Source organism: Pecten maximus, chromosome 19 (genome assembly GCF_902652985.1).
Source record: "Pecten maximus chromosome 19, xPecMax1.1, whole genome shotgun sequence".
NCBI lineage: Eukaryota > Metazoa > Mollusca > Bivalvia > Pectinida > Pectinidae > Pecten > Pecten maximus.
This window is the reverse complement of record NC_047033.1, coordinates 26,319,205-26,334,938: the sequence shown is the minus strand read 5'-3', so window position 1 is coordinate 26,334,938 and position 15,734 is coordinate 26,319,205. Positions and strand designations below refer to the sequence as shown.

Below are 15,734 nucleotides of genomic sequence, written 5' to 3'. Positions count from 1 at the left end.
ATTTCTGTAAATGATCTCACACTGAAGCTCTTTCCATCTGTGATATTTATTTTGGAAATTATGATTTTTTTTGTGAACAACTGCACTATGAACTATCATTTGAACTGAAGTTCCTCAAACATCTCTTGAACCATGTTTTTGTGAACACATTGAACGATCACATTAAGCCATCATTGTGATATAGAATTCTGTAAGTAAATCTCAGAACATCCACACAGGTTTCCTTACTAGTGAACCCCTGATATATAACATTTTTACCCATGACAACGTGTCAAGTTATTTATATGGTCTATGTCCCTGGCAAGTATTTATGAAACATAACCCATTCATTGATTGATGATCCCTGCTCAGTTCTACAACCAATCAGAATCAAGCTTTTCCAACCAATCAGAATCAAGCTTTTAAACTTACTCATATCATCAGTGTTTTTTTTTATTTTTTAAACCTTTAGAAAAATTATACTTTAACAGTTAAGTTGCTTATTATACTTAAATATATTTTCAGTGACCTTGACCCTCTCCAGGCTCCTCAGTGGTCAGTAAAGATTGGCATGTCGGATGACCCCAACTGTTTATTAGGTATGAATCAGCTGAATAAGCTACAAACTGAAACATCTGTGCCTTCCTGGACTTCATCTCTATTGAGCTTGGACTCTCTGTAATCTTAGTTTGAGATGTGTCACCTGGGTCACTTCAGGATAATAATAACATACAACAATTAATTGAAAAAATATTGGAAACACAGAATTATTTCAATATTGCACTGTGTGCTTTCAAAAGCACAAAAGGGGCGTGCTTAATAAGCCGTGTACCAGGAAAGGTTTCCTTAGGAAATCTGGGTGGAAAAAATAATATTTACATGTCTTATGTAGCGAAAAACAATCCCGAGTCTTTTGTTTAAAAGGCTGAAGATTATATAATAGATGATTGAGGTATAGTCATTGTTTCATTTCCTATAAAGGCCATTACCTACAGAGCTTCGTGAAGCATGGTTACCGACAGGAGAGTACGGAGGAACTTCTTTGGAATATGGTGGTGACGGAGGAGGAGACAGGTAGGTTTCATAGGTAGTCTGATCCCAAATATCTAGTTTGTTTATGTGACGCTTGGATGATGATTGCTTTGACCTCATTGACCTCTACTTATTTTGATACATCCTGAGAACAGAAGTCATTAACAATCATATGACCTTGAAAGGTTAAGGTCATTGTAATTCCAGATCAGTCTCATTTTGAATGTTACTGAAATCAGATTTCTGAAAAAGCATGCACATACAGTGTGTTGTCAGATTCACATGTAGTTTTAAGAGATAAAAAACAGTTAACACTGCTGTTCTTTAGGATTAGTGATTATGTTGTCACTGATTGAGTTTACCTGCAGGGACACCGAAAGCAGACAAGGAAAGACAATATATAAGCATGAGTTATTGTCTACTTAATTTACAGCTAAAATGCTGTTTCTTTTACTCTGAAATCATAATGAGTTTATTATCATAATGATCAATTTGTTAACATAAACTGTTTAGTTTGATGGATTGACATATTATTAGTTTGATAGATTGATGTGTATTATTGGTTTGATGGATTGATGTATTATTAGTTTGATGGATTGATGTATTATTGGTTTGATGTATTGATGTATCATTGGTTTGATGGTTTGATGTATTATTGGTTTGATGGATTGATGTATCATTGGTTTGATGGTTTGATGTATTATTGGTTTGATGGATTGATGTATCATTGGTTTGATGGTTTGATGTATTATTGGTTTGATGGATTGATGTATTATTGGTTTGATGGTTTGATGTATTATTGGTTTGATGGATTGATGTATCATTGGTTTGATGGTTTGATGTATTATTGGTTTGATGGATTGATGTATCATTGGTTTGATGGTTTGATGTATTATTGGTTTGATGGATTGATGTATTATTGGTTTGATGGATTGATGTATTATTGGTTTGATGGATTGATGTAGTATTGGTTTGATGGATTGATGTATTATTGGTTTGATGTATTGATGTATTATTGGTTTGATGGATTGATGTATTATTGGTTTGATGGATTGATGTATTATTGGTTTGATGTATTGATGTATCATTGGTTTGATGGTTTGATGTATCATTGGTTTGATGGATTGATGTATTATTGGTTTGATGGATTGATGTATTATTGGTTTGATGTATCATTGGTTTGATGTATTGATGTATCATTGGTTTGATGGATTGATGTATTATTGGTTTGATGGATTGATGTATTATTGGTTTCATGGTTTGATGTATTATTGGTTTGATGGATTGATGTATTATTGGTTTGATGGATTGATGTATTATTGGTTTGATGTATCATTGGTTTGATGTATCATTGGTTTGATGGTTTGATGTATTATTGGTTCGATGGATTGATGTATTATTGGTTTGATGGTTTGATGTATTATTGGTTCGATGGATTGATGTATTATTGGTTTGATGGATTGATGTATCATTGGTTTGATGGATTGATTTATTATTGGTTTGATGTATTGATGTATATGGTTGATGGATTGATGTAGTATTGGTTTGATGGATTGATGTAGTATTGGTTTGATGGATCGATGTAATATTGGTTTGATGTATTGATGTATTAGTTTGATGGATTGATGTATTATTGGTTTGATGGATTGATGTATTATTGGTTTGATGTATCATTGGTTTGATGGATTGATGTATTATTGGTTTGATGGATTGATGTATTATTTGTTTGATGTATTATTGGTTTGATGGATTGATGTATTATTAGTTTGATGTATTGATGTATCATTGGTTTGATGGATTGATGTATTATTGGTTTGTAGACCAGACTGGCGATATCAGCCAAGCTCTACAGAGACTGACCGAGCCAAACGTAGGCTACAGCATCCCGTCCATATCCAACGTTGTCAATCGCGCCAGTAGTCGCATGACAGTCAAGACGGGGGTCGCGCCAATATCGGCAGATCTTCTCACCGAACTTCTGGAGGTGAGTGACATGACACCTAGCTGGGAGTTGTTATAGTAAACAATTCATATGGCTGTTTTAAACAGTCTATACAAACTTAGACCTACATTTGTGCTGAAGTGTTACTATGCTAACCAATAAGGTCTGTTTTCAGGGAATGAAAGTGAAGATGATCTTTGAACATTTAGGTTGGACATATTCCGGGGGTGTAGAGATTGAAAGTGAAGTTGATCTTTGAACATTTAGGTTGGACATATTCCGGGGGTGTAGAGATTGAAAGTGAAGTTGATCTTTGAACATTTAGGTTGGACATATTCCGGGGGTGTAGAGATTGAAAGTGAAGATAATCTTTGAGTATTGAGGATGCTTTTAAATTTACAGATACATTTATTTGTCATTGACCAGCAAGTTCATGTTTGTCTCCCAAGTTCTTTAGCAGCTTAGTAACTAGCTGTTGATTCTTCATTTCATACAAAAAAGATTTAATTAGATATTTATTTGTATTTTAAACTACAAGTGTGTCTAGAGGCGATCTGGTTATATGGGCGCTTAGGCTGATTTCAAAATGTATCGTTGTCTTGACAAAACAAAATTGCAACTGATAGATGACTGATACAGGCCCCATGGACCATTTCTGTTAAAATTATAAAGGATGATTGGTTGTGTAATGATCCCTCATATCTGCCTTGTGTTTGGACTTTCATAGCTCTTGTTTCCGGATGCAAAAGATGCATTTGACAAACAGAAGGAGGAAGGAGAAGAAGAAAAAGAAATGGACGCTACAGAGGTTGATGCTCCGGAGTCTGACAACCGGTACACAGAGGTCATCAGGGTAATGTATATTATAATATTTACATTTTAACTGTATAGAAAATAAAATAGTTATGGTCTCTTCAGTAATAGCCCAAGTGTGATAAAATTCTGGCTGAAATTTGAATAAAAAGTTTTAATATTAAGGAATACATTTGTTAGTTAATGGTCTCAAAGAAGGCCTGTTGAATCAAGGCATTATAATTGTACTTGTTATATGATGATAGAAAATCTGTTGGTTTGATGAAGTATTCAATGGAGAAAGATGGAGAGAGAGAAAGAGAGGGGGGGGGGGGGGGGAGAGAGCTACTGTGAACATATTAGTTTGCCATCATATTTTCAATGGAAAGTAGGTCAAAGTCAAGGTCTACAACATGTAATTAGCACAATCATAATTCAGCAGAGAACTTCTAGAGCGAAAAGTGCTTTAATAAGATTACCATTAGAATATAAACATGTGCTAAAATATAATTACCACTAAATTTACACATTTACAGTATCATAGAAAGTGTTAATGATGCTGAACATTTATATTTCCCAGAACCTTTCCAAACAGTTGAAGTCTTGTCCCAGTGACAACCTGGTCCACAGCCTGGCCGTCTGTCTGTGTATCATTAACATCAGTAACGGGGGTCTACGGGGCGTCGCCCAGCTCTGGCAGGAGTTTGTGCTGGAGATGAGGTTCCGCTGGGAAAACAAGTGTTTTATTAAAGGGTAAGTGTCAGAAGGTTGTTGGGGGTGAGGTACCGCTGGGAGAATTAATATTTTATTAAAGAGTAAGTGTCAGTAAGTTGTTGGGGGTGAGGTACCGCTGGGAGAATTGGTGTTTTATTAAAGGGTAAGTGTCCGGAGATGGTTGGAGGTGAGGTACCGCAGGGAGAATTAGTGTTTTATTAAAGGGTAAGTGTCAGTAAGTTGTTGGGGGTGAGGTACCGCAGGGAGAATTAGTGTTTTATTAAAGGGTAAGTGTCAGTAAGTTGTTGGGGGTGAGGTACTGCTGGGAGAATTAATGTTTTATTAAAGGGTAAGTGTCCAGAGATTGTTCGAGGTGTGGTACCATTTGGAGAATCAATGTTTTATAAAAGGGTAAGTGTCAGTAAGTTGTTGGGGGTGAGGTACCGCTGGGAGCATTAATGTTTTATTAAAGGGTAAGTGTCAGGAGATTGTGAGAGGTGAGGTACCGCTGGGAGAATTAATGTTTTATTAAAGGGTAAGTGTCTGGAGATGGTTGGAGGTGAGGTACCGCAGGGAGAATTAGTGTTTCATTAAAGGGTACATGTCAGGAGATTGTTAGGGAGTGAGGTATCGCTGGGAGAATTAGTGTTTCATTAAAGGGTACATGTCAGGAGATTGTTGGGGAGTGAGGTATCGCTGGGAGAATTAGTGTTTAATTTAATGGTAAGTGTCCGGAGAATGTTGTAAATGCAGTACCACTAGGAGATCAAAAATAAGTGTTTCATCAAAGAGTAATATATGTCTCCAGTCTCATTCTTAGAATTTGAGTATACAGATCACTTTAATTTATAATGTTGTTTTATTTAATAGATGAAATAGATAAACTTAGATCTTAAAAATCTATAACTTACTGGTAAATTGTTTTTGCGAAAACTTGAAAATTAATGCATAACAGTATTTGTTGTAAAAATTGTTAAAAGTAAATTATGTTTGTGTGAAAAGTTTGATGTTCTGAAAAATGATCCTTGCCTGGTTCACAAATTGTAACTTATGATTATTTTTTGCTGTACAGTATTGAACCTGGAGCTCCTAACCTTGGATCATGTCTGATCTACCAAAAACTACAGGTACGTCTTTCTCCTAATTAACCTGTGGACGTGTCTGATCTACCAAAAACTACAGGTACGTCTTTCTCCTAATTAACCTGTGGACGTGTCTGATCTACCAAAAACTACAGGTACGTATTTCTCCTAATTAACCTGTGGACGTGTCTGATCTACCAAAAACTACAGGTACGTATTTCTCCTAATTAACCTGTGGACGTGTCTGATCTACCAAAAACTACAGGTAAGTCTTAATCCTAATCTGTGAGCGTGTCTATGACAGTAGCCAGTGCAACACAGAAAGTATGATAGTAGCCAGAAAGACAGGAAGATGACAGTTTCTGTGACCTGTAACAGAAGTTACAGATGATCTTTGGAAGAATGAATGGATGATAGCCTGGTTTATATTTTAAAAGGGGGAAATTAAGGAAGAATGATATAAAGTATGTCATACTTGCCAACTTTCCCGATTTAGTCGGGAATTTCCCGATTCCAGACTCCCTGCCCCGTCTCCCGATCGTATAGATAAAACATAGTGTATTCTCCCGATTTTGGAGAATATGTCTTGATAACCCCGTATGGAGCCCCTATTCATCTTGTTAGTTTGATTTAGGCCTATGACAGGTAACGCTTGCTGGCTAGTGAAAGACGTGTGGGGCATTGGTCAGTGAACTGACCTGCTTACAGACCGTAACGAAATTCTGACACTTCACTGACTGCAAGGGTGACAATACCCCGATAAATAAACAATTAATTAAAACCAATTAAGCTGAGGACGCGTGGTGATGGTTTTGTAGCAGGTCAGTCATGGTTGATTAAACGCTTGTACATGGCTTCGTATACTGCCTTTGATGTCAAGCGCATAAACGACCTCTACTTGACAGTATATCTCGGACAGAAAAAGTGAAAACAACACTGGCAATGTTATCAACGGAGTATCAAATTTGACAGATTACTTATTGAAATTTTAACTACATTTAAACATTGGCTGATCTTTAGATAATTAGCACAAGGAAATAAATTCACAATAACGACCATATAGACCGAAGGCCTGGTTGCCGGTAGGTAACGTCGTTTCAATCACCGTAGCATCAGCATACTTAGTTTCAATTAGCAGAGACTTATTTTGGCAGAAACTTTCCCAATTCACATTTTGAAAGACAAAAACATGTCCACAAATACTCACTTTCTTAAACTAAATACTGTCGTGTTGAAACTTTGAATTTAAGTACATATGTATCAGTCCCCACCTACAAACAGAGACATATATACAGTATATATGTCTCTGCTAGCGCTACAAAGTACTGAGTTGTAAGCCTAAATTGATTACAACTGCTGGTACAGCCCTTTTTTTTTTTTTTTTTGAAATTTCATTCAGATATTATATTGTACTCTAGATATTTATCGTGACATTTTAGGTATTTTCTTTTGAAGTTTACTGCTGGAGAGAAATTAAAGCTTGATAGAAGGTGATATCATTGTGATAATTTGCATTTAATTGACTGACATCTATCTTACAACATAATTTTCATAACATATCTACCTGGTGAGTTAAATCATTTCCAGAAATAATTAAAAATGATGTAATTTTGCAGCTATTTTTTTGTAACATGTTGCTTATATAATTATCTTTCCAAACTTGAATAAAAAAGATCATTGGCCAAGCTTGAAATAAGTTTTTTCCCCCTTTTTTTCAGTGAGGGAAGGAAGTTTAAGTATTCATGCAAGGAATTTATTTTCCAATAGCAAATTATCTCCCCTTAGTTTTTGTTTGCTAAATGTGTCGCGCGTGAAATGTGTTTTCCGGTCAAAAATGTCGCTCACATACTTTCTCCCCCATGAGAATTTTAAAAAGTTGGCAAGTATGGTATGTTCATTTGTATTTAACCCAGAGAGAAAAGCACTGACTCAGAAGAAACCTTGTATGATATTTAACGTAGTAAGGTTACAAGCATGGGTAAACACAACATAGCTGTCATAACATGAGAATTATATTTTGAAAGGTTTAATGAAGGAAATTTTTATTCATTTCAGATGCTTAACTGTTGCATTGAGCGAAAAATGAAGCGTGAACAATTATATAAAGGCTATGAAGGTAATTTGGACAATATGTTTGCAAGCGAAGAAACAAAGAAAGATAAAGGCACAGGAAGTGCTGATTTGGGGCACGCTCAGTCAGAGAGGAGGACATCGGCTGATAGTAAATCAGATCAGCCGATGTCCAGTGGAAATTTCAAACAGAAGAGTGTATCACTATCGAGTTTAAGTGACAAAGCCACAAAACTAGCTCACATGGATGTGCAGAGTTCAAGTGAAGATGAGTTTTTCGAATGTGATGAAGCGACATCTCGTAAGGACAGTATGGAACTAAACCCTGAGGACTGTGTGGATGACCAGGTTAAAAGGAAGGATTCCTGGAAAAAACACTTGTCTGATCCGGACAAAGAGGCTGATGAATGTGATATTGATAGTGATAATGGGCAGGAGGAGCCGGGGAGTGGTGACAGTATGGACTCCAACAGTGACACTGCCTTTAAAGAGAGCTTTACCCACGGACCTGTCGGGCGACTGGCTCCGTTCGGAGACCTCAAATTGATAGATTCTGAGGAATCAATGTACATTCCTGTTACACAAGAACCTGCCCCTATGACTGAGGATATGCTGGAGGAACACGCCGAGATTCTAGCAAGGTAGAGTAAAATAAATCATGTGATGTATTAGTGGTATAATAAAATATTTGATTGTTACTTGAAAAATCTGTCGAGTGGCCTTGGGCGACTTTGTTGTAACAACCAGTCGACTAAAAGATATGGAGGTCGCAACCAGTCGACTAAAAGATATGGAGGTCATAGACCAGTCGACTAAAAGATATGGTGGTCGCCGACCAGTCGACTAAAAGATATGGAGGTCGCCAACCAGTCGACTAAAAGATATGGTAGTCGCCGACCAGTCGACTAAAAGATATGGTGGTCGCCGACTATGACATAGTCGACTGGCCGGGACCTCCATATCTTTAGGTCATCTGACCCAGTTAAGGGTCAGGATGACCTATTGTCATCGTGCTTCGTCCGGCGTCGTGCGTCGTGCGCCGTGCGCCGTCCGTAAACTTTTTCTTTCAAAACGCTACTCCTCCTTAACCCTTGGGTGGATTACTTCCAAATTTGGTTTGAAGCATCATTGGGGGAGGGCAATCATATTTTATATAAATGAGGCTGGTCTGAACCCTGGGGCCAGAAGGGCGGGGCCCCAAAAAGGGAACTTAGGTGAATATTGCTATAAAATCCTACTCCTCCTTTACCCTTGGGTGGATTACAGCTAAATTTGGTGTGAAACATCATTGGGGGAGGGCGGTCATATTTTATATAAATGAAGTTGGTGTGACCCCTGGGGCCTGAGGGGCGGGGCCCCAAAAGGGGAACTTTGATGAAATTTTGCTATAAAATCCTACTCCTCCTTAACCCTTTAGTGGATTTCAACCAGATATGTTGTGAAACATCATTTGGGGAGGGCGGTCATATTTTATATAAATGAGGCTGGTGTGACCACTAGGGCCTAAGGGGCGGGGCCCCAAAGGGGAACTTTGATGAAATTTTGCTATAAAATCCTACTCCTCCTTAACCCTTTAGTGGATTTCAACCAGATATGTTGTGAAACATCATTTTGGGAGGGCGGTCATATTTTATATAAATGAAGTTGGTGTGACCCCTGGGGCCTGAGGGGCGTGGCCCCAAAAGGGGAACTTTGATGAAATTTTGCTATAAAATCCTACTCCTCCTTAACCCTTTAGTAGATTTCAACCAGATATGTTGTGAAACATCATTTGGGGAGGGCGGTCATATTTTATATAAATGAGGCTAGTGTGACCCCTGGGGCCTGAGGGGTGGGGCCCCAAATGGGGAACTTTGATGAAATTTTGCTATAAAATCCTACTCCTCCTTAACCCTTTAGTGGATTTCAACCAGATATGTTGTGAAACATCATTTGGGGAGGGCGGTCATATTTTATATAAATGAGGCTGGTGTGACCACTAGGGCCTGAGGGGCGGGGCCCCAAAAGGGGAACTTTGATGAAATTTTGCTATAAAATCCTACTCCTCCTTAACCCTTTAGTGGATTTCAACCAGATATGTTGTGAAACATCATTTGGGGAGGGCGGTCATATTTTATATAAATGAAGTTGGTGTGACCCCTGGGGCCTGAGGGGCGGGGCCCCAAAAGGGGAACTTTGATGAAATTTTGCTATAAAATCCTACTCCTGCTTAACCCTTTGGTGGATTTCAACCAGATATTGTGTGAAACATCATTGGTGGAGGGTGGTCATATTTTATATAAATGAGGCTGGTGTGGCCCCTGGGGCCAGAGGGGCGGGGCCCCAAAAGGGGAACTTTGATGAAATTTTGCTATAAAATCCTATTCCTCCTAACACCCATAGTGAATTATTACCAAATTTGGTGTGAAACATCATTGGAGGAGGACAATCATATTTTATATAAATGAGGCTGGTTTGACCCCTAGGGCCAGAGGGGCGGGGCCCCAAAAGGGGAACTTTGGTGAATTTTTGCTATAAATCTACTTCTCTCTAACCCTTGGGTGGATTGATACGAAATATGGTGTGAAACATCCTTTGGGAAGGGTGGTCATATTTTATATAAACGAGGCTAGTGTGACCCCTGGGGCCTGAGGGGCAGGGCCCCAAAATGGGAACTTTGGTGAATATTTGCTGTTAAATCCTAATCCTCCCTAACCTTTTGGTGCATTACAACCAAATTTGATGTGAAACATATTAGGTGACGGCAATCATATTTTTTAATGAGACAGGTTTGACCCCTGGGGAAAAAAAGATGGGGCAAAAGGAGTGCTTAGGTTAAACATTTCTTAAAAATGCAATTCCTCCTTAATGCCTTAATTGATTACAACCATATTTAGTATGAAACATCATTGGGGAAAGGCAATCCTAATTGATATAAATGAGTCTTGTCTGACCCATTGGGACAGAGGGGCATGCCCCAAAAATGGGAACTTGGCTAAAATTTTGCTTTATGATGCTGCTCTTCCTGGACAAGCTAAATGGATAAAAACCAAATTTGATCTAAAACATAACTGGCTGCGATAAATAATTTATGGTAATAATGCTGGATTGGGGTGTGTGTCCCTGCTGTAAGTGTAAGTGTTTGTCAGATGACCGTTAAGGCCCATGGGCCTCTTGTTTCACATCTGATCAGGGAGGTGAAATTGTGGTATAAATAACTCCTGGTAAAAGCTGGTGGGTTGGTGGAGCTGTGGTAAAGCTGACACTCACCTTTCAGCCCAGGGTTTTATTCCCTAATCGAACCTGAAAAGTTTGAGGATCACATCAGTTACCTCTGTAGGAAGACTTCTTGTGTGCTTTCATCAGGGCCAACAAGCATGATTAAGATTAATAAAGTTGATATAACTTGTTATAACTCGTTTCACAATTGTGTTGTATAATAGATTAAGATAGGCAAAGTTTAATACCTAATGCCTGGACAATAAATTCTATTTCAAAATGCTTATTATAATTTAATAGTCCATTGTTAAACCTTTATGATGCAGATTGGGGACATCTTCAGAGGGAGCACAGCTGAGAGCCAGAATGCAGAGTGCTTGTCTGATGTCAGACATGGAGTCTTTCAAGGTAAAAGGAGGTCCCTTGCCTGGCTTCTGATCATCAAATTCAATAATATTATCATCAGTTTCTCTGAAAAGCTGCCCTGCAGGTAGGGCGTAAGAATTGTACAGCTGGCCCCATTGCATGATCATAAGAGGCAACTTAATTTGGGATATTATGTTTTCTCTTCTTTCTTAACAGCTTTCTTCCTAATGTCTCCCTTGACACAGCCTCACTTTTGGCCTTTAGTTGAGCGTTCGTCCTTGTGAGGTAGGCTTTAGGCTCTGTCCCAAGGCCTAGACATACCAGAGTCTTTGAAAATAGTTAGTTGCTACTCCTGCTTAGCCCTCAGCATATTAGGAGTGGAACGACTGGTTCACCCGTTGTCAGTATCATGTGACTAGGTGGGGCAGTATGCTTCAGTGAGGTAGCACTATAAATCGGCAAAAGATCCGGCCTATCACAAGGAGACTATTTACAAACATTCCATAGCCTCCCAAAATACACATACGCACTCACCACACGCATGCATGTCGCACGCACAGGAGGCTGTCCTTAAATGACCATAGCTGTTGATAGGACGTTAAACAATACAAAACTATACCTACACAGGGGAGGCTGTCCTTAAATGACCTTAGCTGTTGATAGGACGTTAAGGAAATAAAACCAAACCAAAGCAATCTCTGAAAAGAATTTCTTTACAAAAAATAGTTGGAAGGTGACGATGATTCCTTGTATTTTTCAGGCGGCCAATCCGGGATGTACATTGATTGACTTTGTACGGTGGTACTCACCACGGGATTGGATAGAAGAAGAGGTCGTAGATGATGACGGACAAGTTAGTAAAAAATGTATGTAAATTACAAATAGTTCTCCAACCCCTACCAGTATTTGATTTTTGCAAAAGTTACTGCCCATTGTTTATTTTGGTATTTTAAGATTTGCCTATTTTAACAAAAGTTATTCTTCATTGTTAAGTGTTCTAATTTTTGTCCTGAGATCCTATATTTAAAAAAAACAATTTCTTGGAATCTTGGTGGGCTTTATATCCTGATATTGTGTTTATGGAGTTGGGGATTCCTTCAGTAATTCCTGATTATTGGTATTCCTCAAACTGTTAGAAAATAAAGTATTGTAGGGAAAATAAAGGTGAGGGTGAAAGCAGGTCACCTATAACCACTCATAAGGAAAATATTATTTCAACGGACAGCTTCTTATTTTTAGCCCACCATCATCAGATGGTGGGCTATTCAAATCGCCCTGCGTCCGTGGTCCGTCGTCCGTCCGTCCGTCCGTCCGTCCGTCCGTCCGTCCGTCCGTCCCTCCGTCCCTCCGTCCGTCCGTAAACAATTATTGTTATCGCTAATTCTCAGAAAGTACTGAAGAGATCTTTCTCAAACTTCATATGTAGGTTCCCCTTGGTGCCTAGTTATGCATATTGCATTTTGGGACCGATCGAAAAACAACATGGCCGACAGGCAGCCATCTTGGATTTTGACAATTGAAGTTTGTTATCGCTATTTCTGAGAAAGTACTGAAGGGATCTTTCTCAAATTTCATATGTAGGTTCCCCTTGGTGCCTAGTTATGCATATTGCATTTTGGGACCGATCGGAAAACAAGATGGCCGACAGGCAGCCATCTTGGATTTTGACCATTGAAGTTTGTTATCGCTATTTCTGAGAAAGTACAGAAGGGATCTTTCTCAAATTTCATATGTAGGTTCCCCTTGGTGCCTAGTTATGCATATTGCATTTTGGGACCGATCGAAAAACAACATGGCCGACAGGCAGCCATCTTGGATTTTGACCATTGAAGTTTGTTATCGCTATTTCTGAGAAAGTACTGAAGGGATCTTTCTCAAATTTCATATGTAGGTTCCTCTTGGTGCCTAGTTATGCATATTGCATTTTGGGACCGATCGGAAAACAACATGGCCGACAGGCAGCCATCTTGGATTTTGACCATTGAAGTTTGTTATCGCTATTTCTGAGAAAGTACTGAAGGGATCTTTCTCAAATTTCATATGTAGGTTCCCCTTGGTGCCTAGTTATGCATATAGCATTTTGAGACCAATCAGAAAACAAGATGGCCGACAGGCAGCCATCTTTGATTTTGACCATTGAAGTTTGTTATCGCTATTTCTGAGAAAGTACAGAAGGGATCTTTCTCAAATTTCATATGTAGGTTCCCCTTGGTGCCTAATTATGCATATTGCATTTTCGGGGCCGATCGGAAAACAAGATGGCCGACAGGCAGCCATCTTGGATTTTGACCATTGAAGTTTGTTATCGCTATTTCTGAGAAAGTACAGAAGGGATCTTCCTCAAATTTCATATGTAGGTTCCCCTTGGTGCCTAGTTATGCATATTGCATTTTGAGACCAATCAGAAAACAAGATGGCCGACAGGCAGCCATCTTTGATTTTGACAAATGAAGTTTGTTATCACTATTTCTGAGGAAGTACTGAAGGGATCATTCTCAAATTTCATATGTAGGTTCCCCTTGGTGCCTAGTTATGCATATTGCATTTTGAGACCAATCAGAAAACAACATGGCCGACAGGCAGCCATCTTGGATTTTGACAATTGAAGTTTGTTATCGCTATTTCTCAGAAAGTACTGAAGGAATCTTTCTCAAATTCCATATATAGGTTCCCCTTGGTGCCTAAATCTTAAATTTCATATATAGGTTTCCCTTGTTTGAAAAGTACTAGAGGTTTCTTCTGAATTTACACAGACTAGTAAGACTTAGAAGAAGAGAAAAGTAGAGAAAAGATCAATCTGACATGGAACTTATGAAGAACATTCAATGGTGGGCGCCAAGATCCCTCTGGGATCTCTTGTTCTATCCTGCAGTACTGTTGTTACCCTTGATCCATGAATTCATCACCCATGCATTCATGGCATGTGATTTCACATCCAGTAGGGGACTGTGATTCCACAAATTTTTAGCCCACCATCATCAGATGGTGGGCTATTCAAATCGCCCTGCGTCCGTGGTCCGTCGTCCGTCCGTCCGTCCGTCCGTCCCTCCGTCCGTCCCTCCGTCCGTCCGTCCCTCCGTCCGTCCGTAAACAATTCTTGTTATCGCTAATCCTCAGAAAGTACTGAAGAGATCTTTCTCAAACTTCATATGTAGGTTCCCCTTGGTGCCTAGTTATGCATATTGCATTTTGGGACCGATCAAAAAACAACATGGCCGACAGGCAGCCATCTTGGATTTTGACAATTGAAGTTTGTTATCGCTATTTCTGAGAAAGTACTGAAGGGATCTTTCTCAAATTTCATATGTAGGTTCCCCTTGGTGCCTAGTTATGCATATTGCATTTTGGGACCGATCGGAAAACAAGATGGCCGACAGGCAGCCATCTTGGATTTTGACCATTGAAGTTTGTTATCGCTATTTCTGAGAAAGTACAGAAGGGATCTTTCTCAAATTTCATATGTAGGTTCCCCTTGGTGCCTAGTTATGCATATTGCATTTTGGGACCGATCGGAAAACAAGATGGCCGACAGGCAGCCATCTTGGATTTTGACCATTGAAGTTTGTTATCGCTATTTCTGAGAAAGTACAGAAGGGATCTTTCTCAAATTTCATATGTAGGTTCCCCTTGGTGCCTAGTTATGCATATTGCATGTTGGGACCGATTGAAAAACAAGATGGCCGACAGGCAGCCATCTTGGATTTTGACCATTGAAGTTTGTTATCGCTATTTCTGAGAAAGTACTGAAGGGATCTTTCTCAAATTTCATATGTAGGTTCCTCTTGGTGCCTAGTTATGCATATTGCATTTTGGGACCGATCGGAAAACAACATGGCCGACAGGCAGCCATCTTGGATTTTGACCATTGAAGTTTGTTATCGCTATTTCTGAGAAAGTACTGAAGGGATCTTTCTCAAATTTCATATGTAGGTTCCCCTTGGTGCCTAGTTATGCATATTGCATTTTGGGACCGATCGGAAAACAACATGGCCGACAGGCAGCCATCTTTGATTTTGACCATTGAAGTTTGTTATCGCTATTTCTGAGAAAGTACAGAAGGGATCTTTCTCAAATTTCATATGTAGGTTCCCCTTGGTGCCTAATTATGCATATTGCATTTTGGGACCGATCGGAAAACAAGATGGCCGACAGGCAGCCATCTTGGATTTTGACCATTGAAGTTTGTTATCGCTATTTCTGAGAAAGTACAGAAGGGATCTTCCTCAAATTTCATATGTAGGTTCCCCTTGGTGCCTAGTTATGCATATTGCATTTTGAGACCAATCAGAAAACAAGATGGCCGACAGGCAGCCATCTTTGATTTTGACAAATGAAGTTTGTTATCACTATTTCTGAGGAAGTACTGAAGGGATCATTCTCAAATTTCATATGTAGGTTCCCCTTGGTGCCTAGTTATGCATATTGCATTTTGAGACCAATCAGAAAACAACATGGCCGACAGGCAGCTATCTTGGATTTTGACAATTGAAGTTTGTTATCGCTATTTCTCAGAAAGTACTGAAGGAATCTTTCTCAAATTCCATATAAAGGTTCCCCTT

General features: G+C 39.1%; 1 protein-coding gene across 1 annotated transcript in view; it reads left to right on the top strand.

Moving 5' to 3' along the window:
* LOC117317373 (rab3 GTPase-activating protein catalytic subunit-like) overlaps nt 1-15,734 on the top strand; it is a 39,274-nt gene that overhangs the window by 17,852 nt on the left and 5,688 nt on the right. The window contains 9 exon segments of the mRNA XM_033872179.1: nt 505-578; nt 961-1,053; nt 2,832-2,995; nt 3,681-3,806; nt 4,326-4,498; nt 5,532-5,586; nt 7,597-8,252; nt 11,136-11,217; nt 11,936-12,041. Coding sequence (XP_033728070.1) covers nt 505-578; nt 961-1,053; nt 2,832-2,995; nt 3,681-3,806; nt 4,326-4,498; nt 5,532-5,586; nt 7,597-8,252; nt 11,136-11,217; nt 11,936-12,041 — 1,529 coding nt within the window.